This window comes from Eubalaena glacialis, chromosome 1, assembly GCF_028564815.1.
Source record: "Eubalaena glacialis isolate mEubGla1 chromosome 1, mEubGla1.1.hap2.+ XY, whole genome shotgun sequence".
Lineage (NCBI taxonomy): Eukaryota > Metazoa > Chordata > Mammalia > Artiodactyla > Balaenidae > Eubalaena > Eubalaena glacialis.
In genome coordinates, this window is record NC_083716.1 from 197,811,617 (window position 1) to 197,836,060 (window position 24,444).

The window sequence follows — 24,444 nt, forward strand, 5'->3', positions numbered from 1 at the left end:
TTCTTTTCCTAACTCCAGTACCCATGGCTGTTTAATCTTTCTGATGCCACTTACCTTGCCCAAATCTCCTTGTCCTGTACACCAGAGATCTAAACTTTTGCTAGAATACCAGGAGTGACACTGCTTGCCTGGACATTTTCCCATTGCCTGCTGCAGGCTTCTCTCTTGTCACCAGCTCTAACCCTGCAGGTCTTCAGTCACTGGATCTAAGCTGCCTGCAATCTGGCCATCTCATTATTCCAGACATGACAGGAAAGAATTACTTTAATTGCATCTTTGGTTGAATTGTTATGCTAACATCCTCTAGTTACTTTCACCTCATATCTTCATCTTGGCTCTGCCACTTAAACATTTTAAAACTCAGTTTCCTCTTTGTAAAGTGATCATAATGGAATCTACTCTAGGGTATTTTGAAGATAACTGAGAAAAAAAAAGAATGCATACAAATAGACTAAGCTCATAGTAAGAAATCAGTAATTTTTATCTGCTATTATTGTCTCATTTCTTAAATCTTTGCAGTTGTAAAGTGAAACCATGTCACTTAAAGGTGATCATTAAAGAGATAAGAATGGGGAATGGAAAATTCTTAAGAAAAAATTAGGGACCCATGTGAATTTTTAAAAAGTAAAATAGCTGACAGCAAGATAATTTACAGCATTAAAAATAAAGTTGAGCTACAGATGTAGTCATCAGCAAACATTAAAACAAGATATTTTAAGGATACATTTCTTATCAATGTGTCTTAATATATAATGACTATGGCTACACAGAGCCTTAAAGCATTTAGGGAGGAGAAAGATTCTCTGAGTCAGTCATTTATCTTAGAGCAGTATTTATACAACCATCTGGGGGAGTTTTAGACAAGTAAAGTTTTAAGCCCCACTTCTCTGAAATCCTGATTCATTAATTTTGACATGGAACTAAAGAATCGATATGTTTTAAAAATTCCCAGCCAGGTTTGGGAACCATAAAATTCATCAGCCATTAAGATGTCCAGGAGGTTCTTAAGAAAACATATGTCTGTTTACCTCAAGATGGTCAAACCAGTGCATACACCCCCTGACTTGACTCCTAGCTGACCATTGGCTAGAAATGTTTAACAGGTATGGAAATCCTACTGATATCTGCTTTTATTAATGGGTGGCTATTTCATGTGGCTAGTCAATAGCAGTGTTTACTTGTAAGTACCTAGTTAATTTACCCTAAGAAGCTCAGTTTGCTCAGTTGGAATCCTCAATTTAATCTATATCCAAAAATATTCTAAAATGTTTTAAGTGCAGACTGTTTCATTCTTGCCAAAATTATCTTGCCTTAATTTTTTCTTTCTGTTTCTTAGATGAATTGCCCCCTCTACCCACAAAAGTCTGATGAAAATGATTGTGTTTTTCCCTCAACTTTACTGAGATATAATTGGCATATAACATTGTATAAGTTTAAGGTGTACAACGTGTTTGATACACTTATATATTGCAGTGTGATCACCACCATAGTGTTAGCTAACACCTCCATCACCTCACATAATTACCAATATTTTGTGTGTGTGGTGAGAACATTTAAGATTTACTCCCTTACCTACTTCGATCAAAATGATTGTTAACTGCTCTAGGCAAACACAGTCTGCATATTGAAAAAAAAATGAAAGGACACCTGGTTGTTTTTCTGAAAGATATGTGTGTAAAAGAGAGAAAGAGAGACAGAAAGAAAGAGATTCTGCCTCTTTCCACTGTCATGCCATACAAAGACCTTTGGGTTTCTCACTTTAGGTATGAGATCAGGGTAGGACCAATACACGTGGCTGCCCTAGAAGGCTAACATTTTGGGACCCATTCAAAATAATGAATATTATTCATAATCTGTTCAGCATATCTTTATAGGAGAAGCTGAGTATTGCTTGGGTGAAGGGAGAAGTTGATCCTACAGGGTGGCTCAAAGATTATTCCTTGCCCTACCATCTCCCTAATTCAGCTATGGGAGTGCATATGCATACCCTTTAAGTAAAATCTGTGCAGTTACCCAGATCCACCATTTTAGGAGCAGATTAGCAACTATCCATTGTTTCTTGACCATGCTTTTTGACAGATGTTCTGGTAAGTATGATTTTTCTCTCCATCTCTTAACATTGACAGTATTTGGGGGTCTCGGTGATATCTTATTGTACCTTATCAAGTAATGCCCTGGGCAGCTGCTTGGCTGACCCAACTTTTAGTTCAGCTTCAGAAAGTCCTTGCTGTTATTGTAGCCCTCATTTTTTACCCCCATGAGAACTGGATTAAAAAAAAAAAAAAACTGCTGAAGATGTCTTCTTTTAGGAAATAATTGATAAAGTAAAAAGAAATTAATTATTGTCATTATTTTCTTTAAACGAATAAAATAGCACATTACCAGACATCCTCGGCATCTTCATCACATTCTGCACCAAACTGGCAAATATCACAGGTGGATGTCTCCTTTTGACTGGTTTCTCCTGAGCCTTCATGGACTATAGGACAGAAGAAAGTGAACAAAAGGAATTCAGATAAGTGTGCACAATACCAACAACTTCAAGACTATTCTATATGAAACCTGCTACTTTTCCAATGGACTTCTTTGCTATTGGAGCTCCATTAAGATTGTCATATTCGGCTCCCTTCTTCCCTAAATTTGAAGAAAACTAACAATAATATGCTAGCCATTGGTATGTGGTGAATAATTCTTTTAACAAGAAAATAAAACAAACGAGAGTGTACTGGATTTATCAAAATTGTTTGGCTAATAGACCATATGAAAGAGTTACTTAATTAAAAGGAATTTAGATTGTTACTTGCCTAGAGGAAAAACCTAGTGTCTATAAAATACTTGACATTTTCTCATTCTTAAATTATAGATTTTTTTTCATTCAAACGCTTTAATACATAATTTAAAAAATTTAGATGGGCAGTCTTGACTTTTTAGATATCTTCCCCCCCCCCCAAGATGCTAAGTACTTATAAGGAAAAATATACTAATTATGTTTTTAGAAAACATCTTTTAATTGGTTTTTACAGTAATTTCTTGAATCTTACATAAATGTTGCGCAGAGCTCATCATAGTGATTTCTTCTATGAGGGCTATGAACATATATTTCATTTAAAAAATATATACTGTCGCTGATGATGATTATTGATATTGGTCCTTTTTATACACATAAATTACAAGTGTAAAAATATACTATATACAACCTAATTATAAAATTAAGCTTTCAAATCAGGAAAGAATAGTGTAAATCAAGAAAAAAATTTTAGTATTTGAGTTCAAGAAATAAAAATCTGAGCAACACTTTTGAGATGATGGATTACTGTTTACCCAATTAAAAAAATATGTAGTTGGAAGCAAAAATAGTTTCGCTTATAGATGAAAAATTGCAACAACCTAAGTACTACATAGATAATCTTATTCCATGGACATCTTATATACTAAAAACATGTGTTTAAATCAAGAGATCCTTAAAAAGTGCACTTCTGCAAAAGGTTATGCATTTTCAGTAGAAAAAGAACAGAGGCAATTAAGTATGGCATTGGCTCCTAGCATTATGAAGCCTAATAAGATAACGTTTTTAACAAAACATCATTGATTAACATGCACCCTAAACCTAAGAAATTTAACCTTACTTATTTTATTTTAATATGATATTTTTCATAATTTGTTCTTTGTCTATTAACATGAGAGTTATTAATATTTACAAAAGCAAAGGTCTTTATTCCTTGATTTTCCGATTTACTGCTGTGCAAATGAGTGATTTGATTTACCAGAAAATAAAAATAGAACAAGAAGACATCTCTAAGACAGTTCTCTATTTTATAGTTTTTCCAGGAAAGACAGAGAGATTTATTTTTTCCAAAGCAACATTTTTTCCCCTGTACTTGATTTGCACTGCACTTTTAAAAAGTTATGAATTAAACAGATCAATTTCAATTGCAAAAGTATTGATGGTATAGTTTTAAAATTGGAAGTCTAAAAAAATGGTGTTCCTCCCCCGAAAGAAGAAGGAATTTTAGACTCTGCTAAAATAGACAGCACTTATTATCCGCTCTATTATTTTAATACAGGCGAGACCATTAGAGTGGACTATGGGATAAGAAGGAAGCTGGGGACCTCACCTCAGGGGGTACTGAGCAGCTGAGGTCCATCTCTTTATCACTTTCTCACTATTAATGCAACACAGAAGCTGTTAATGGGAGAGAGAGCCTTTTAGTGTTAGCAAGATTAGCAGCTTCTAGACTAAAACTTCCCATCACTCAGGAAACATACTAACACAACGGGAAGGTCCTTAATGAACAGTTACAGCCACTTATGGGCAGCCCTATCTTCTTTCGCAGCAGGGATCCTTGGTTAGGGATCTACTGGAAGTAATCCAGGGGATGAATCGTGCTACCTCAGCAAAACTAATAATAATAATTCTACTGGAAGTCACATTACATTTCTATAAAAGGGCAGTTATTGGTAGACTAGAGATGTTTGGAAATTCTCCCACACGGAGAAGTAAACCCAGAAGTAGCAGTAGCAAAACCTCTATCAATAAACGTTCTGGGAATAAAATGTGAAGCAATCACAGTGAAAAATAAAGTAAAATCTTTCCATATTTCCTGAAGCACAGATTTGCACCTTTGTAGTAAACAAACAAATCAGTTACACTGCTTCATTTAACACTATAGACCAAGATTCTTAAATAGGGGTGGGCTCAGAAGCTCTGGTAGATTTGGTTTGTTCATTTATGTATTGTTTTTTAGATAAATGCCCTGAGATATCCTAGGAGGTACTGAATTTGTAGGCTCGAGGCTTGGATATGTATACTTTAAAAAACACATCCCTAAGAATCTCTGCCCTAAACAATACTGAAAAGACTTCCTCTGGCCCAAACATCTTCCTCATGCAGTGAATGTCTAGCACAGGACTTCTGTCACTTTAAAGTACACAGGAAGCACCTGGAGGTTTTGTTAAAATGAAGATTCTGATTCAGTAAGTGTGAGGTGTAACTGATGATGCTGGTCCACAGACCACATTTTGAGTAGCAAGGTTAGCACAGCATTTTTCCAATCACAATTCACAATTTATTAGTGGGTAAGTGAAATGGAGTCAGTGGGTCACTATCAGCATTTTTGTAAACATTTTTGTGTACATGAAGCAGAATATACTGGAATAGAAAACACAGAGTGCATCTTATTTAGCAAGTATAGGTTTTATTTTATAACACTGTTTTAGTTATACATATGTACATCCATCCAGCGTTGCAATGTAAATTTCATTTCTTACTAAAGGTCACAGTCACAAAAGCTTGAACACTATTGATTTAGCACATGCTAGATGCTCAGAAAGTATGTGTTGAACCAGGAGTGTTCCTTTTTCCTGTTCTTTTTACAGTATCAGAAACAGGAAGGATCGGTGCTTAATTATTTGCATTCATCCGCTGATTATGCAGGAATGAAATTCATTTATCCTAAAGTATTATTTTAACCATGCACTTGCATTTTAAGCCTTTTATTTTGAGTTGTAAAGTAAAAAAAGAATTATTTCCCTTTATTCTATAAAAACAGGTTTCAGCGTGTGACTGAGGGAAATTTGAGGAGCAAGGGAGGCGGAGCTCCTGAAAGCATATTATACCTAATATGCTACCCTACAGTTAAAACTGATTTAATTAATTCCTTTAAGAAGATTCTGGATTGGAGCATTATAAGAGATGATCAAATTACCTCTCTCTCAAACTCTCCCTGCCCTCGTGGTTTCATCCGGAAAATTGTTACCAAAATTCCCTTATCATGACCTTGTTCTGGCCCAAATCAGTGGGGGTGTGCCCGCCCACTGGGCCCAGTTCTCTTCCTAACTCACTATAATGCCTCCTGGGCCTCTTATAATATTCCTAACCTATGTTATACTATTTCTGAAAACATGATGAAATATAATGTTCAGACACACAGTTATTCAATGTCATTTATTTGGTTCAAAATTTCACTAAAATTTACATTCAGTGAAATGCTCATATCTTTCAGTCAATTTTGAGGAATGCATGCCACGACAAAGAACAACTCCATGATTCCAGAAAGTTTGCTTCTGCCCTTCTCAGCCGTTTCCCTACCACTACTATGTCTCTACATATAGGCTGGTCAGTAATCCGATCTGTCACCACAGATGGACTATTTTAGAATATTACATCAATGGAATCATACAATATGTAATTATTGTGTTCAACTTTTTCCACTTGGCATCATAGTTTTTAAGATGAATTCAGGTAGTTGCCTGTATCAGTAGTTTATTTCTTTTTATTGCTTGGTAATCTATTGAGTGAATATACCACAGCTTATTTTTCCATTTTCTTGTTGAAGTACATCTTGTTGTTTCCAGTTACTGGCTGGAAACAATAACTGAATACTTATGAATAAAGCTGTTGTAAATATTCTTGTAAAAGACTTTTTGTGCACACAAGTTATTTCTCTTCGACAAATACCTCACAGTGGGATTATGATATTCAGATAGCCACACCAGCTTTCTTTTGCTTATTGTTTCTGTCTTTTTTACTTTCAACCTGCTTCTTAACTTATGTCTAAAGTGTGATTCTTGTAAACAATATATAGTGGAATGTCACTTTTTTATCTAGTCTGAATCTGTCTGCATTTAATAAGGGTATTTAGTCCATTTACTTTAATGTAATTATTGATATGTTTGGTTTTAAGTCTCCCAACTTGGTGTTTGATTCATTTTTTTAAAAAATTCTTGAGTTACAGACATTTTTAATATATTTTGGGTACAAATTTTTGTCAGATACATGTATTGGGATATATTTTCTCAGTCTATTTTCTTGAACATGTTTTGTTTTTTTTTTGTGGATGTGCAGAAATTTTTATTTTGATGAAATCAATTTTTTTCTTTTATGATTTGTCCTTTCTGTGTCATTTCTAAGAAGTCTTCTACTCGAAGCTCATGAAGATATTCTTCTATGCTTTATTCTATTCCCCATTTTTATTAATTTTAAAATTTTACTTTACATTTAAGTTTATGGTCTATCTAAAATTGGATTTTGTGCATAACGTGAAGTAGAGGTTGGGGTTCTTTGTTTTTACCACGTGGACATGATTTCTCTCTCTTGACCTGTCGGTGTGGTGAAATATGTTGATTGATTTCCATATGTTAAGCCAACCTCACATTTTGGGGATAAGTCAAACTTGATCACGGTATATAACCCTTTTTATATATAGCTGGATTCCTTTTGCTAGTATTTTGGTAAGTATTTTTGTGTCTATGGTTCACAAGATATGCTGGCTGTAATTTTCTTTTCTTGTATTCTTATTTTGTTTTATTATTGTGGTTAAAATGGCCTCATGATATGAGTTGGGAAGTGTTCCTACTTCCTCTATTTTATGAAAGAGTTTGTGGAGGATTGGTATTATTATTTCATTTCTTTATACAAGGCTATTTAAATTTTCTATTTTATTGCTTCCTACTCTTATTATTTCCTTTATGCTATATACTTAGAGTTTATTTTCTAGTTTCTTAAAATGGAAGAAGTGCTTGATTTTATACCTTTCTTATTTTCTAATTTAGGTATTTAAATCTGTACATTTTCTCCTAAAGACTGCTGTAGCTGCATCCCACAAATATTAATATGTTGTGTTTTCATGTATTTTTGTGAAAATATATATTGTAATATCCTTCAAGATTTCTTCTTTGACCCAAGGATTATTTAGTAGTGTATTTTTTTAACCTCCAAATATTTGAGGGCTTTCAAAGGTACATTATTTTTATTTATCTTTAATTTAAATATCCAAAATTCATTGGGAATCATTTTGAATATACAAAAGAGTTGTGTGGTCTTAAGGACACAGAGAAATGCAGGCTTCCAAGAGCCACTCAAGGTCTTAACATTAAAAGGAAAGTGATAAACATATAGCATAAGGTTCCATTAAATTCAAAGGACTTTAGAGTTAGGTAGGAAGACTTTTATATCTTTTTACTCCTCCCCCCCGCCAATGCAAAATTCAATCAAATGATCAACCTGGATGAGAGTTGAAATAAAAAGTAGATTGTGTGAGCTGCAAGAGTAAATTGTTTTGAAGTCCTGAAAAGTCTGAAGTATTGAAAAGAGCTCAGCCTGATTGTACAGGCTTTGAAACAAATCTCTCTGGAGTTTGACAGCTCTGTGTCTCGTGTTCAAGATGTTATAAAAAAATCCATCCATGGTGATCTATCCATCATGGTTAAAGAAAATATTCTGTTTAATTTAAGTCCTTTGAAATTTATTAAAACTTGTGTTTTATGGGCCAGAATATGATCTATCTTCTTGACTATTCCATGTGCATCTTAGAAGTTGTAACCTCTTGTGGGGAGTGATTTTCTGTAAATATTAATAGCTTAAGTTGATGGTCCAAATCACCCATAACTGTATTGATTTTTTGTTTAATTGTTCTATCTATTACTGAGAAAGGTGTGCTAAAATCTCTACTGGTGACAGTAAAACTGTTTCTAGTTCTCTTTTGTTTTGTTCTTTTGTTTCATCTTGTATTTGGGAGCTCTGATATTGGGTTTATAAACATTTAGTAGTCTTATGTCTTCTTTAATAAGTGACCCTTTAGCATTATGAAATGCACCCTTTTACTCTCTGGTCACACTATTCATCTTGAAGTCTACTTTGTTCTGATATTCAGATAACCACACCAGCTTTCTTTTGCTTATTGTTTCTATCTTTTTACTTTCAACCTGTTCATTAAGTTATGTTTAAAGAGTGTTCCTTGTAAATAATATATAGTTGGATTTTACTTTTTTATCTAGTCTGAATATGTCTACATTTAATCAGGGTATTTAGTCCATTTACTTTAATGTAATTATTGATATGTTTGTTTTTAAGTCTACCAACTTGGTGTTTGATTCATATTTAGCTAATCTTTTTGTTTTCCTCTGTTTCCTTTTCTGCCATTTTTTTTTAGGAAAATCAAATATTCTATGGTATTTATCTTGTCTTATCTCTTCTAATAATTATTTTGTTATATTTTTGGGTTATTATTTTGTTGGCTGCTTAAAGGATTACAATATACAACTTCAAATTATCCTAATCTATTACTTCATGAACAATTTAAAAACTTGATTAAAATACTATATTTTTAATTACCATAGTCCACCCTTTGCATTCTTATTGTCATATATCATACTTCTACCTGTTCTATAAAACTCATGTTCCTTTTGAAAATTAGTTTTACTTTAAACATCCATCCTACTCTAATTTCAAAGGAAAAACGCCAGAGATGTCAGTGCTAATGGAGACTCCTTTCTGTCCTCATTAAATGATTGTTTGGCTGCTGACATGTATTTGCTCTAACTTTTCAAGACTTATGTATAGTCTCACATTCTCCATGGAAGACACTATTGGCATATGACACTTATAGTAGATTGAATTATTTTCCCAATAAAAGGATTATACGTTCCTCTCCATAGCCATATGACTTGAAGTTCCATGATATCACTGATTGGCTTATGACTTGTTTTTGCCATTGAAATGTCAGTGGAAGTGAGAAGATATATAAAAGCCAACATGTGGATTTCTACTTTCTTGCTTTTTCCCTTTGCATAAAAAAAGACACATCCAGAATAGGAGCTGTTTCTTCAACCAATCCCAGAATGAGAAGATATATAGAGCAGGGCCATAGTTGACCACAGCCATGGGAGCAAGAATTATGTCACTTACTGATGCTGTAAGCCTTTGAGGTTTTGAGGTCATTTGTAACTATAGCTTTACCTAGTGAAAGATGGCTAATAAGACATGAATTAATGTTATTAATAAATTCTAAGGAAATATTTTCACATCATTTTCCACACCTCAGATTTTGGTAGCATTACTGTACAACCCTAGATCTGCTTTTAATTGTCTCCAGACCTCCCTTTGAACGTCTTACTATTTCTTTTCTATATTACCATATATTCTGCAATAGTTAAGCCATGTTTATTCTATTATATTTTCATTTTTTCCCAACATAGCACTACCTTTCCCAGTCTATTCACGGTTCCCATTTTATTCTCCATGTAGCTCTAGCACATCACTTTGACAGATATATAAGTTGTCCCATTTAAATTAGGCATAGTATACACATTAAGCGTAGTATGTGCAGCAAAGGAAGCCATAAACAAAACAAAAAAGCAACCTACAGAATGAGAGAAAATATTTGGAAACAATGCAACTGACAAGGGGTTAATTTCCAAAATATACAACAACTTACACAGTTCAATATCAAAAACACACACAACCCAATCAAAAAATGGGCAGAAGACCTACATAGACATTTCTCCAAAGAAGACATACAGATGGCCAACAGGCACATGTAAAGATACTCAACATCGCTGATTATTAGAGAAATGCCAATAAAAACTACAATGAGGTTTCACCACACACAGGTCAGAATGGTCATCATCAAAAAGTCTACAAATAACAAATGCTGGAGAGAGTGTGGAAAAAATAGAAATAGACTCACAGACATAGAAAACAAACTAATGGTTATTAAAGGGGGAAGTGGGGAGGGATAAACTAGAAATTTGTAACTAAGAGATATACATTAGTATATAAAAAATAGATAAACAACAAGGACCTATTATATAGCACAGGAAACTATATTCAATGTCTTGTAATAACCTATACTTGAAAAGAATCTGAAAAACAATATATATATAACTGAATCACTTTGCTGTACACCTGAAACATTGTAAATCATCTATACTTCAATTAAAAACAAAAACAAAAAACCCCCACAAAAAACAAGGTATAAATATGCATAAATATAAGCCCAGGACCAGATGGCTTCATAGGCAAATTCTATCAAACATTTAGAGAAGAGCTAACACCTATCCTTCTCAAACTCTTCCAAAATATAGCAGAGGGAGGAACACTCCCAAACTCATTCTATGAGGCCACCATCACCATGATACCAAAACCAGACAAAGATGTCACAAAAAAAGAAAACTACAGGCCAATATCACTGATGAACATAGATGCAAAATACTAGCAAATAGAATCCAACAGCACATTGAAAGGATCATACACCATGATCAAGTGGGTTTTATCCCAGGAATGCAAGGATTCTTCAATACATGCAAATCAATCAATGTGATACACCATCTTAACAAATTGAAGGAGAAAAACCATATGATCATCTCAACAGATGCAGAAAAAGCTTTTGACAAAATCCAACACCCGTTTATGATAAAAACTCTCCAGAAAGCAGGCATAGAGGGAACTTACCTCACCATAATAAAGGCCATATGTGACAAACCCACAGCCAACATCATTCTCAATGGTGAAAAACTGAAACCATTTCCACTAAGATCAGGAACAAGATAAGGTTGCCCACTCTCACCACTATTATTCAACATAGTTTTGGAAGTTTTAGCCACAGCAATCAGAGAAGAAAAAGAAATAAAAGGAATCCAAATCAGAAAAGAAGAACTAAAACTGTCACTGTTTGCAGATGACATGATACTATACATAGGGAATCATAAAGATGCTACCAGAAACTACTAGAGCTAATCAATGAATTTGGTAAAGTAGCAGGATACAAAATTAATGCACAGAAATCTCTTGCATTCCTATACACTAATGATGAAAAATCTGAAAGAGAAATTAAGGAAACACTCCCATTTACCATTGCAACAAAAAGAATAAAATACCTAGGAATAAACCTACCTAAGGAGACAAAAGACCTGTATGCAGAAAACCGTAAGCAGAAAACTGTAAGACACTGATGAAAGAAATTAAAGATGATACAAGCAGATGGAGAGATATACCATGTACTTGCATTGGAAGAATCAACATTGTGAAAATGACTGTACTACCCAAAGCAATCTACAGATTCAGTGCAATCCCTATCAAACTACCAATGGCATTTTTCACAGAACTAGAACAAAAAATTTCACAATTTGTATGGAAACACAAAAGACCCTGAATAGCCAAAGCAATCTTGAGAAAGAAAAATGGAGCTGGAGGAATCAGGCTCCCTGACTTCAGACTATACTACAAAGCTACAGTAATCAAGACAGTAGGGTACTGGCACAACAACAGACATATAGATCAATGGAACAGGAGAGAAAGCCCAGAGATAAACCCATGCACATATGGTCACCTTATCTTTGATAAAGGAGGCAAGAATATACAATGGAGAAAAGACAGCCTCTTCAATAAGTGGTGCTGGGAAAACTGGACAGCTACATGTAAAAGAATGAAATTAGAACACTCCCAAACACCATCCACAAAAATAAACTCAAAATGGATTAAAGACCTAAATGTAAGGCCAGACACTGTCAAACTCTTAGAGGAAAACATAGGCAGAACACTCTATGACATAAATCACAGCAAGATCCTTTTTGACCCACCTCCTATAGAAATGGAAATTAAAAACAAAAATTAAAAAATGGGACCTAATGATACTTAAAAGCTTTTGCACAGCAAAGGAAACCATAAACAAGATGAAACAAGACAAAAAGACAACCCTCAGAATGGGAGAAAATATTTGCAAACAAAGCAACTGACAAAGGATTAATCTCCAAAATATACAAGCAGGTTATGCAGCTCAATATCAAAAAAACAAACAACCCTATCTAAAAACGGGCAGAAGACCTAAATAGACATTTCTCCAAAGAAGATATACAGATTGCCAACAAACACATGCAAGGATGCTCAATATTAGAGAAATGCAAATCAAAACTACAATGAGGTATCACCTCACACCGGCCAGAATGGCCATCATCAAAAAATCTACAAACAATAAATGCTGGAGAGGGTGTGGAGAAAAGGGAACCCTCTTGGGTTTAGTTTTTTAAAGAACCTCCATACTGTTCTCCATAGTGGCTGTATCAATTTACATTCCCATTAAATATGATTCATGGAGACTGGTTCTACACTCATTTAAATTATTGCAAAGTTGAAAAATAAATTTACACAAATTTTATATAGACCTTAATCTGAAGTTTTCAAAATTTAGAATGCATTTTTTCTTTTTTGTATTTTAGAGTCAATATCAATCCAGTAGTCAGTGTTTTTTGTTTTTGTTTTTTAAATAGGTAAGATGACAAAGTAATCATGCCTTGGGAGGCATGTAATTTTTTCCACTTTATTTACATAGATAAAGGATTTGTCAGTGATACCATTCAATATATCTGTTGTAACTAAAATTACTTTGATTATAAAATTATAAACAGCAATTTTTCTTTCTGAATAACTTACATACATTACTGTCTCATTATCACCAAAAAGCTGAACTTTTGAGTTTATCCTCTGATGAAGGAAAAATTCCACTTAAAGAATAGAAAGAAAATTTTAAATCAAAACCCTCCATTCCATTTTTTAATTTGTACAACTTGTCTATTTTGCCTTTTGTATGCCAGTTTTACCTCTCACATGCCTCTCCCACATGTAAGTTGAATTTAAATGATGGAAGCTGCTGACAGTTCCTAGAGGCTCAGACAATTCTAAGCTGTTGTTTTTGAGCTACAGTCATGTTCTCTTTTACATTTTCCAACATTTCCCTAGAAACCTCAATGACTTTAAAGAAAAATAAGTACTTTCTTTTTATTCATATTAAAATGTGATGATATTTGTCATGTGAATAACAAGTACACTCTTACATATTATTGAAATGCTAAAACAAAAAGAAGTAGCATTTTGATCTGCTATTTACAAAACTAACACAGATTAATTTTATATGTGTATCAGTGCCATATGCAGTAAGATGTGTTCAGATTTTGGGAAAGAAATTCATTATCTTTGCTTCTTTTTAATTAAAAGAAGTACAAACCCACTGATAATTTTTAAGTGGTTTAAATGCCAAAAAACTAAAGGAAGGCTGAAATTACACTTACACAAATTACACAAAATGGTTTAAAACAACCAAGCTCATGACTGAGCAAATGTAATTCTATATTAAACACTCAAAACAAGAGATCATTACAGAAAGTTTAATTTTTCATAATTAAGCTAGTTTGCTAGAGCTTGACACAGATTCTTTAGAAATCACATATAATTTATCTTCTGCACAGCTTAAAAAAATTTAAGAGATTAATACAATGTTACTATGTTGAGGCAAAATTCTATTGTCATCATTTAAGTCTGACTGATTTCACTCAGTCCTATCTGAGTTAGAACTGAAGATACTCAGTTGATTAGAAAAAAGAAGAAAGACAATGAAGTAAAGAAAGAAGAAATGAGAGAAGGATGGAAGGAAGGAAAGAAGAAAAGACAAAAAATCTTGTTCAGCTTGATATCAGGCATGGCAGAATTCATCTGAGAACGTTACCATGCCAAGACTTCATGAAACTCTTATTGTATCAATCATATGATAATTATATGCAAAAATACTTTTATTATTCTCAGTGTAATTAATTTATATCATTTTATGTAAATTCATAAAAATAATTAAATTTTTTCCATATTAAATGCCTAAAAGGTGAGAAATGTATTTTTTATTGGTAAATGATGAACACTGACTTGGGCTGAATGAGCTACTGTAAAGCATAGAGGGTACCGAATTCCAATTAGAGGATATTGAGAAAAGACTAAGAGTAAGTGGAAACAGTAAATGTACTTGATACTTTTGCACAGATTTGTGATGAGGAAAACAGAGAATGAGGCATTAGTTGGAAAATGATGTATGGTCAAGAAAGGGGTTTTTTATGGAAGGATGGAGTCGAAGCATCATTGTCATGCTGAGAGAAATGATGGTGCATAAAAGAACAAATTTATGCAGAAGAGAAAGGGGATAATCACAGAAGCAATGTCCTTAAGAAGGGATGGGTTTACAAACAGGTGCAGTGGTTGGTCTTAGAGGTACAAACATGTCTTCTGCTCGAGGAGGGATGGCAGAGTATGTGGGTACAGATGTAGGAAGGAGGTGACACTGGAAAGGGGAGGATGAAATATATATCTTTTGGTTGCATTTATTGCCTGTATTGTATTTGTACTCAAAAGAATGGTTATCAGTTGAGAGGATGTGATAGGAAGAGAATGTGAAATATAAGGGACTGAATGTGAATGAAGAAAGACCAAAGTCTTTCTAAGTCTTTTCAACATTAATTTGTTGCTTTCCAACTTTGTGTTTAATTCTTCTAATTAGTAAATCTCTGATAACAAAGATATAGCTTTATTAACTTGCACTTCTGTATGTCATTAGTACATGAATTTTGGTATTGATAACTTCAAGGCATTTTGTGATATAGAAAGTTTTATTTGAATCATCAAATAAAGACTAAATTGCCAATACAGTCAACTCTAACCTACTTAATGTTTGTTTTGGTAGAGGGGCTTTGCAACCTGGTAACAACTTACATGTCATGTTTCTTTCCTATTTTCCCATTCCATCACCACACTACTAGTTCAGATCCTCATCATACTTGCCTAAACTTCTAACTACCTGATCTCTGCACTTGCAAACTTGCCTCTCTTAAATATATCTCCCATGTATCTTATTAAAATGCAAATCTGATCATATCATTTAAAATTGAAAATGACATGAAGTAATCTAAAGGCAGTTACATGATAGGCAAAGTTCAGGGGTAATGCTAGGAGAGCTGGATTTGGGTTGCCCAGAGTCTTTTCTTGATCCCCAGATTTCTTATTTGTAAAATGAGATGCCTGCCCTGCTTGCTCACAGGCTGTGGTGAAGATTAAACAGGAGGACATGTGAAAGTGCTTTGCACCCTCTAAATTGCTCTGCCACCCTAAGGTGTTAACACTAAGGAAGTGTTAAGGTTGAAGTAAACTCATTATCTTATTCCAAGTAAGAAAGTTCTTTGAAGGAAGTCCAAGCCTGGGCATCACAAACGTGAATTTTTGGCCCTTGTGAGTGGCCTTATAGTGATACTGAAGTAGGAGTCTTTGAGGGAGCAGGGAAATAAGAATCACAAAACAACATAATGAAATAGAGAAATAAAAATATTGAGAAACTTGTAGAAGAGGTCTTGCACCAAAACATCCTCATTTGGTTACTTATATGAAGGACTAAAAGGATTGAGGGAAGAGCAGGTAAGAAGCGGATGAGAAGTCTCAGATAGGTCACCTCAGAAATTTCCCAAAGAGCTCTAGGCTCTTTGTTCTAGTACACTGGATCTTGGAACAAAAAAAGCACTAAAGTGATCATTTTGTTCTTATTGATGAAGATAAGAATAAAATAAGAGCTTTACATTTTCTTTTTCTACTTGCCTGTTATGGGCATTGGATTTTACTGTAAAGTCTGAAAAACATACTTATCTAAGTCTAATTTCCAAGTCTAAATGAGACTTAAAAGTAAAACTTATAAAGATCAAGGCTGGTTTAAATATATAACTTATTGATATAAGTTGGCCAACATAATAAAAGAGCAGCAGTAATAATGAAGTCAATTTTAAGAGGTCAAGGTATTTCATAGAATTGGTAGTTGTAGCAATAATTTTTCTGAATTGTCTATAATATTTCCAGCCTATTTTTGCTATTAAAGATCCAGTCCCTAATTTTTGGAATCACAGTAGCCAAAATAATGGGAAGAATGTCAGGGCTGGACTTCAGTGTTTGTGATTAGTTTCAGTCTTGGGTTAGATATAGCCACACTCTTTTCTCCACCCCTACTTGTTCTATATTGAGAGACCTTGTTTTATTTCTACAAGTTCTCTCTGCCTATTGGCTCTGGTTGGTGGAATTTGGCTACTCTTGTTATTCCTTTTTCCAGTCTACAGCTGTCTCTCAAACTCTGGTTTAAAATCTGTAACTTATGACCTATTCCCTAGCACCTTTCTTGTGATGCCCCATCTTGGAATCGGCCCCCACTAGCAGCCACGCAAGGCTGGCTCCACTATGCTCAGTTTCACTCCCCGCTCCCGGAAAAGTGCTTTCACCTATATTATTTCAAAGCAACATAAACAATAGAAAGCAATGAAAACATATACAGTCAAAAGTAAGGATAAAAAGGTCTGAATTATCCAATCTGAAATGTGAAAGAAGACATGAACATCTTCCACAAAATGGGAAAAAGAAAACACAAAACCAAACCAAACCCACAAAATGGTCTAAGGAAGCTGGAGTGCTGGAATAGGTTAGAAATTGACTTCAAGCTAATCAATATGACTTCTTTACAGAACCATTACCTCAGTCTAAAACTGTAAAGTGGAGGGAATGAATAATTGTGGAAAAGACATCTAGATTTTTTTAAATTGCATGGGATTTTAGAGAAAATTTTATCACCATTAGATTGCCAAGGATTTCCAGAAATAAATGGAAAGAGATAAATTTTTAAAAATTAACAATGCTCTATTTAGAATTTCATAATGAGACTGATTTTCTAAACTTTAAGTTTTTAAACTCAAACCACTTTCATTTATAGTATCATCAAGATTCATGGACCTTTCTTTTTTACATGCCTTACACCTGAATTGTATGATAATTGGAACTAAAATAATTTCCTTGTTTTTGCAGATTTGGAAAAAAAAATTCTTCAAGTTTTGGGGAAATTTGCTGGTGAGCCTAAACCATAAAGATTTAGGTTTAACAGGGACTGTAGCTTATTACTACTGATTAATGTTTGTTTTAAAAATTATAATATTGAAGGACATACATATATGCTAAAATTCTCAGGCATAAAAATATGATTTAATTTGGTGAATAAGTAAAAACATATGGATGAATGTAATAAATCCAAGAAAGAAACATTTTAAAAGATCAAAACATTTGTATTATTATAACATTGTGGGTTTCATTTATGGAATTAATAACAAAATAAAAAAACATATTTTTGTAAAGCTTTGCTATTGTTCATTTAATTTGGTCAGTGAAGTATTTCTAATGACTATGAAATATTGGTCAATAAGCAAACTTGAACGATACTTTAAAAACACAAATCTTGATAATGATACAACCCTGTTTAGTTCAAAGTTTCCCTATACTTTCAGGATAAAATTCCACAGCCTTTATCATTGTATTCAAAGCCTTTCATGATTTGCCCCCAACCTATCACTCTACCTTCATCTCTAGCACCCCTGCCATGCTCTTTATGCTGATAGCTACTTGTCACTTTGCTGGGCATCTACACATGCTGTTTCCACTGTCTATAGTGGCACGTCTGTGGCTAATTCTGATTCTAACTTGAAGATTCAGCAGTAGTATCACACCATTCAGGAAAGATGTCCTCATCTTTCACCCTCTTCCTTCATCCCTGGTCTGTGTTGGGCTCTTGGTTTGTACACCCACCCATTCTCAGAATGTCTCACATTGTAGAGGTTTCCTGACTCTTCCATTGTCCTGAGAATTTTTCAAGGTCAACTCGTATGTCTCATTTGCTTTTATAACCATTCTTAGCACAGGGCTTGGGAAATGACAGAAAGTAGTGGTCAGAGAGGGGAATTTCAGAATTCCAGATCTTTGTATTGTACTTCTAGGTAATACACAAGGTATGACCACATTTCTAGACAGCTAAACTGAAGTTGAGGAGACTGAGGAACCATGGGGCCAATGTTGAGAAGAAATATCAGATATACCCTTGATAGTTATTAATGTTGTGCATTAAAATGTCCAGGCACAGGGCAAGACTGCATATCTTGGATGCCCTGTGGTTGAACAGTCCACGTAACTAGTTCTGGCTAATGAGTTGTTGAGTGGAAGTGACACGAGTCAATTCAGGCTAGAGGATTTAATTGCTGGTTGGAGACCTTCCCTACTACTGAAGGGTGCCTAAGATGGGCAAGAAAGGGAGCCAGAAAAGGAGGCTATCACAGGGGGATAGTAAATAGCAGTCAGATGTGGCACATAATTTGGAGAGAGAACTGACAATATTTACTGATGGATTGGGTGCAGGTAGAAAGTCAATGCTCAAGATAGCTGTCCATTCTGTCCGGGTCCCTGAGTGACTGCAATGGGCAGAGCCAGCTGCCCCCAAATAGTATCTCGCCCAGCCAACCTGCGGTGAACATGGAGTGAGAATAAGAAATGAACCTTGATTCTTTGAAGCCACTAAGTTTAGGGGGATGTTTGTTACTACCACATAACCTTGCATAACCTAGCACAACCAGAGTATGTCAGGGAATGAGGTTAAGAGGCATGGATGCCATCTGTTCCATTCTGTTGATGGAACTCACCAGCAACTCCCAAGTACCCAACTACTGATGGTTACCCTGGAATAGAATATATGAAAGTAAACCAAGTGCCAAATCATTGAGAAAAATGGCAGTAATGGGAAGTTCAGCAGGTTATACCAAAAGTGTGGGGAAAAGGTGGTATCAGCAAATAGCATGAGTTTTGAATAAGAAGTGGTTTATTGAGTGCAGTGCCAGATTGCATTGATGGTAGTCTGAAAATGACAGTAGGAAGCCAGAAATGTATGGCCTGAGGTGGAAAAGTAGAGCAGCAATAGATAAGGTTTGGAGGGGTGTTGTGCTGCCACTGGGCAGAAGACAAGAGAAAATTGTTGAAACATTTAAGACAATTTCATCTTACTCTTTCACTAGAGCTAATACTGATAATAACTATCAAAAAGTGCAAGAATATACTAAATTCTTGTATCCTTAAATAGGCCTAATTTTACTTTCTCAGAGCATACAGGAACTATTTCCTGATAATTATTGGTATTTTAAAAGCTATGTTCACATGCATGCTTTTAATGCCTTAAAGTCCTTTGACATGAAGGTTGGACTGTGGCTGATTTGGGGTATCCCCAAATGGAAAAACATTTTTTTCCTATCTCAAAACACATTTTGCTTCCTGCCCAAATTCATACCCACGCAACATTCTGTACTGTTGCTTTCATTTTCCCCAATGCCGCTTAGATTTCTTCATGCATATTTGTATTTTTAGATCAGATAAAATGAATAGAAGGTTCTTCCCTTGAAAAATGTGTAGTGTGATTCAAAGAAAATGTTAATGAAAAGAAATACTTAAGTCTTGTGAAACATCGATATATAGCAACTAATTGGAAAAGCAACTCAATTGATTTTTCTTTGTGTTGTGTCTGAAGCACCGTTCTTATGGAATTATGCAGCTGTACAAGCACTGGTATTGACAGATTTTTTAAATGGAAGAGATAGGGGGTGGTGAAACAATGTACTAAACACCATTTCTTTCAAAATACTCCTAAATATGGAGGTAGTATGTAGGGACTAATACTATCTTTACTGCATCATATTCATTTTTAAGAAAACCACCTCCATATAGAACTACTTTCCACCAACACAAATACACGTATCAAAATGAAGAGGACTTTTCCTGGGTTGTTAAATTCCTTCAGAAACATGGGCTGTCTTTCATGACAACAGTTTCCTTCCTCCTCTGCTCCCACACAGCTTGACAAGCAGGTCACAGAGAAAGGTTGTTAACTACATTCCTTTGCCTAAAAAGGGATTTCAAGAAAACATGTACCTTAGCTTCACTCTTAAGAGAGGGTCAGACGGCTGAGGCGGTGATTTGTTTGTGTACATATGGGCTAGTGCAAAGGAATGGAAAAAATATTCGGGTGAAGAATTTCTAAATGGGAAGATGTGTTTTAAAGACAGCTTCTATTATATATCAGCTACACCTGGCAGAGTCACAGGGCACGGTGAATAAACTATAAACAATGAAGTCTCCTTAGTGAAAGCCTCTGCATAGTGAGAGAGATCTGTGGGTGGGATAGAACAGCCAAGAGTGTCACTCGCATAGTATATGTTTTTTAAAGCGGGTTTCACATCACTTTTATTGTAACTGGGAAGGATTTCAATTTTTTTTAAAGATAAATTACTTGGACTTAGCTTCTACTAAAAAAACCCAAGACGATATATGATCAGTAGACACATTAGATTAAAAATAAAATTCAGTTCAAGAACTTCAATAAAATTAAGAAGCCAGTTGCATTCTTGGTGCATAGAAATGTACATTAAAAAACGTACTAGTTTAGTGCATCTGTTAAATGATACAATATCCATATCTACAATTACTCCAGAGATCAAATTAAGTACATTCCTCATTTGTTCGTTTGTCTCTAAGGAAAATACAGGAAAACAAATGCTAATCAAAAGATTAATGGACTTCTCAATGTATAATACATTAGCCGCTCCTTCAATCTTTGGGAAACAAAATATAAAAAACAAATAAAAATAAGGCGTTGTCTCACATATTCTTGGTAAATTTCATGAAGTTTTAAGGTCCTTGTCAGTATGAATTTGATTTAAAGCTGTAAATCTTTTCTGAATATTCCTATGGCTATCCAGATAGAAACATCATACATAAAAATGTTCTTTATTCCAGAAAAGATAAAACTCCCAGTGGTAAAAGAAGATTTAGGTATCTCTGAAGCTTTCTTATCACCTGGCAACATAACTCTCTGATGGTTCAGTGCCTGAGAGGGTTGTCTGAGATCACTCATCAAATAAGTCAAATAGTTGGCTGGTGAAAAGAGGGGGAGACTATAGTAATCTCATGTCTTTGCTTCCAGACATCAAATCTTTCTTCTAATAAGCCAGTAGAGAAGTTAATGTCACTTGACATGGCATATGCAAACCTGAGTCTCAACCTGTCTTAAGTTTCTGCTACTAGTTCTGAGAATGTTTGACTTGCCCAAGCAATGATTATACTTAGTTTTAACATTTTAAACCACAAATTCCAAAATCCTGATGTGCTGAGGAAGATGTGGTGGCAAGAAGGCTGGAAATGTACTGAGTTTTGTCTCTAAACTTCTTGGAGGAATTTTATGGCAACATAGAAAATCCACTTTGGTGGGGTGATCTTTAAATATCCTATAAATATTTGTCGATATGATAATGAAGCTAGATTTATTTTATATATTTTTGGTTAATATTTTACTGAAAGCTCTCTTTTACATTTCGACTGTAAAAAACAAGTCTTTTAAAAATTAGAAATCAAATGCTCTAGAACTGTGTGGTCCAATATAGTAGCCAGTAGCTACTTGTAGCTATTTAAATTTACATTAATTAACACTAAATAAAATTTTAAAATCCAGTTTCTCAGTCGCACTAGTTCCATTTCAAGAAATTCATAGCAACACGTGGCTAGTGATTACTGTATCGGACAAGGTGGATATGGAACATTTTGCTCAGCATGGAACGTTTAGAGCACTTCTCTAGAAAGATGCATAATTCAAGTACGGCATATAATAGCATTCACGAATCGATCTTCCCAATCCAGTGTTTTTGTTTTAGAGTCTTTCAACGTATATAGAATAAGAGATGGCATGACTCTCATTCTCATCTTCCAATGAAATGGAGAGAATATCTTACCATGAGACCTGCCTGTGTGGTTTGACTATGTGTGTCACTTTTGTATATAATGTCCCTTGATTAGAAATAAGCATAACAGAAATTCTTAATTAATAAAACCTCTCAAGTGCCCCAAACATAGCTGTCTTCTAATTTAATCTCTGAACATCCTGATAATGAGAACCAGTATTACTGTGGCTTGAAGCTCACCAATTAGATGAACAGAAGGAGGCATAATAGAGTAAATGTGCTTTTAATGAACATTTTTGGTTCCTCTGTCCAAAGCTCTGGCTACCAATTATATTTATAGTTTGGGTTAGCATGCCTACCTCATACAATGAGATTAGTTACTGTGCCTAGAAAACAGCACTAATATATACATACTACTTAGCATATATCCTTGCAAAAATGTTTCCTTTTCATGGGGACCTAATTGTTCCATACATAAACTTAGCCATGTGAATGTAAACCAAGACAACATAGGAGCCTTGAGCAGTAGATTATTGATCTGATTTTTGGTGGCTGAAAATTTCCTACTGAAGAATTATCTTCCCAACTGACAGCAGCAGGCCTCTCATGAGTACTAACAGGTTGAGGAGGGAGATTAAAGCAAACTGAAGGCATAGAGAGATTTAATTCCGTGTTCACACCTAGAAATGGTGATAAGCTGGGGATCTGCCATTACCTTGATATTTTGGAGATAAATGGGTATCTGAATAAATAGAAGCCTTCAGTCTCTGCAGCCATCACTAACATATTTCACCCTAATTGCAAAATATTTATTTTAAACATTAAAATACACATTGAGGAAGCTAACCTTGGCTGGTGAAAAGGAGATTTCAACTGGTAACTTTTCCAGATTAATTCAAATAGCGTGGGAGATATTGAGGATGTCATTTTATCCTTTTAGTTTGACTTTGTATTCTGTACATGAAGGAAGGAAAGAAGGAAAGAAAGATGGAAGGAACTACCTCTATGGTTTCTCTGTGGCTAAGAACTTTTTGGCTCACTGGCTGTTTTTTTATTTTGCTCTGTGCCCTAGTTACCCACATATTAACTGGCAAATGGTATGGCACTTAGGAAATATTTGTTGAATAAAAAACACTAAATAGATCTTGCAGAGACAAGAAAAATGGTAATTTTTAAAGTTAATGTTTATGGGTATTTTATAACATTTCTTTATTAAAATATACATATTGCTTTGTTATATTTGAGAAACTAATATGTAGTATTTACTGAACACATTGTATCTAGTAGTAATAGGGATAAAGCAGTGAGCTAAATCAAGTCCCTGTCATCATGGAGATCAGAGTACAGGCATATCTTGTTTTACTGTGCTTCTCTTTATTGCACTTCACAGATATTGCATTTTTTTTTTTAACAAATTGAAGGTTTGTAGCAACTTTGCATTGTCAGATGACGGTTAGCATTTTTTAGCAATAAAGTATTTTTTAGTTAAGGTATGTACATTGTTTTTTACACTTAATGCTATTGCACACTTAATAGACTGCATAACTTTTTATGCACTGGAAAACCAAATAATTTGTGTGACTTGCTTTATTGCAGTGATCTGGAACCGAACCCGCAATATTTCTGAAGTATTCCTGTATTGTGAGAAAATATCTTTAAACATTTTTGGATACTTTAAGACCACATGTTGTCTCATTTGAAAATCAGCAGGTTCATTTACTTACTCATTTAGTCCAATTTATTCTCTCTACCTGACGACCACCACCTTATTAGGAAGTGATGGGGAGAATGAAATTGAAGGAACAAATTTTGTGTAACTGGATGTTGATATTGAGGAATCTGGGTTCTGGGGAGTCCCACCACAGATGGTGATGTAGCATATGGGTGAGCAGGGAGCAGCCAGTGAGCCAAAAAGTCTGCATAGGAAGTACCTAGGTGTGTAATTAGGGTGCGAGTGAAGGTCAAGCTCAAGGCTGAGACTTCTGACCACAGGCTACCTCTCCCAATTCTCCACATGGGCCAATCTGAGCTTCAGTTTGACCCTTTGCCCACTCTTTGCATTTTGTTTTCTTTTTCAGAGAAATCTGGCTTCAGAAAATGATATCTAAATGATAATGTGTCATTGTGCTGATAAGTAGGGTTACAATGCTTGAGACAGATAGATAAAAGCAAGAAAGGCAGCTAGATGGCAGATCAAAGGCATTTCCTGAACAGAAGGCGGAAATTAGCAGTTGGGAATTTTAGCAAATGCACTTAAGAATGTAGAGGAGCTTCTCAGGCATTTATTAG

General features: G+C 34.6%; 1 protein-coding gene across 1 annotated transcript in view; it reads right to left on the bottom strand.

Moving 5' to 3' along the window:
* TMEFF2 (transmembrane protein with EGF like and two follistatin like domains 2) overlaps window positions 1-24,444 on the bottom strand; it is a 245,212-nt gene that overhangs the window by 114,470 nt on the left and 106,298 nt on the right. Inside the window, exon 5 of the mRNA XM_061203502.1 lies at window positions 2,383-2,479. Coding sequence (XP_061059485.1) covers window positions 2,383-2,479 — 97 coding nt within the window. The remainder of the gene's footprint in view (window positions 1-2,382; window positions 2,480-24,444) is intronic.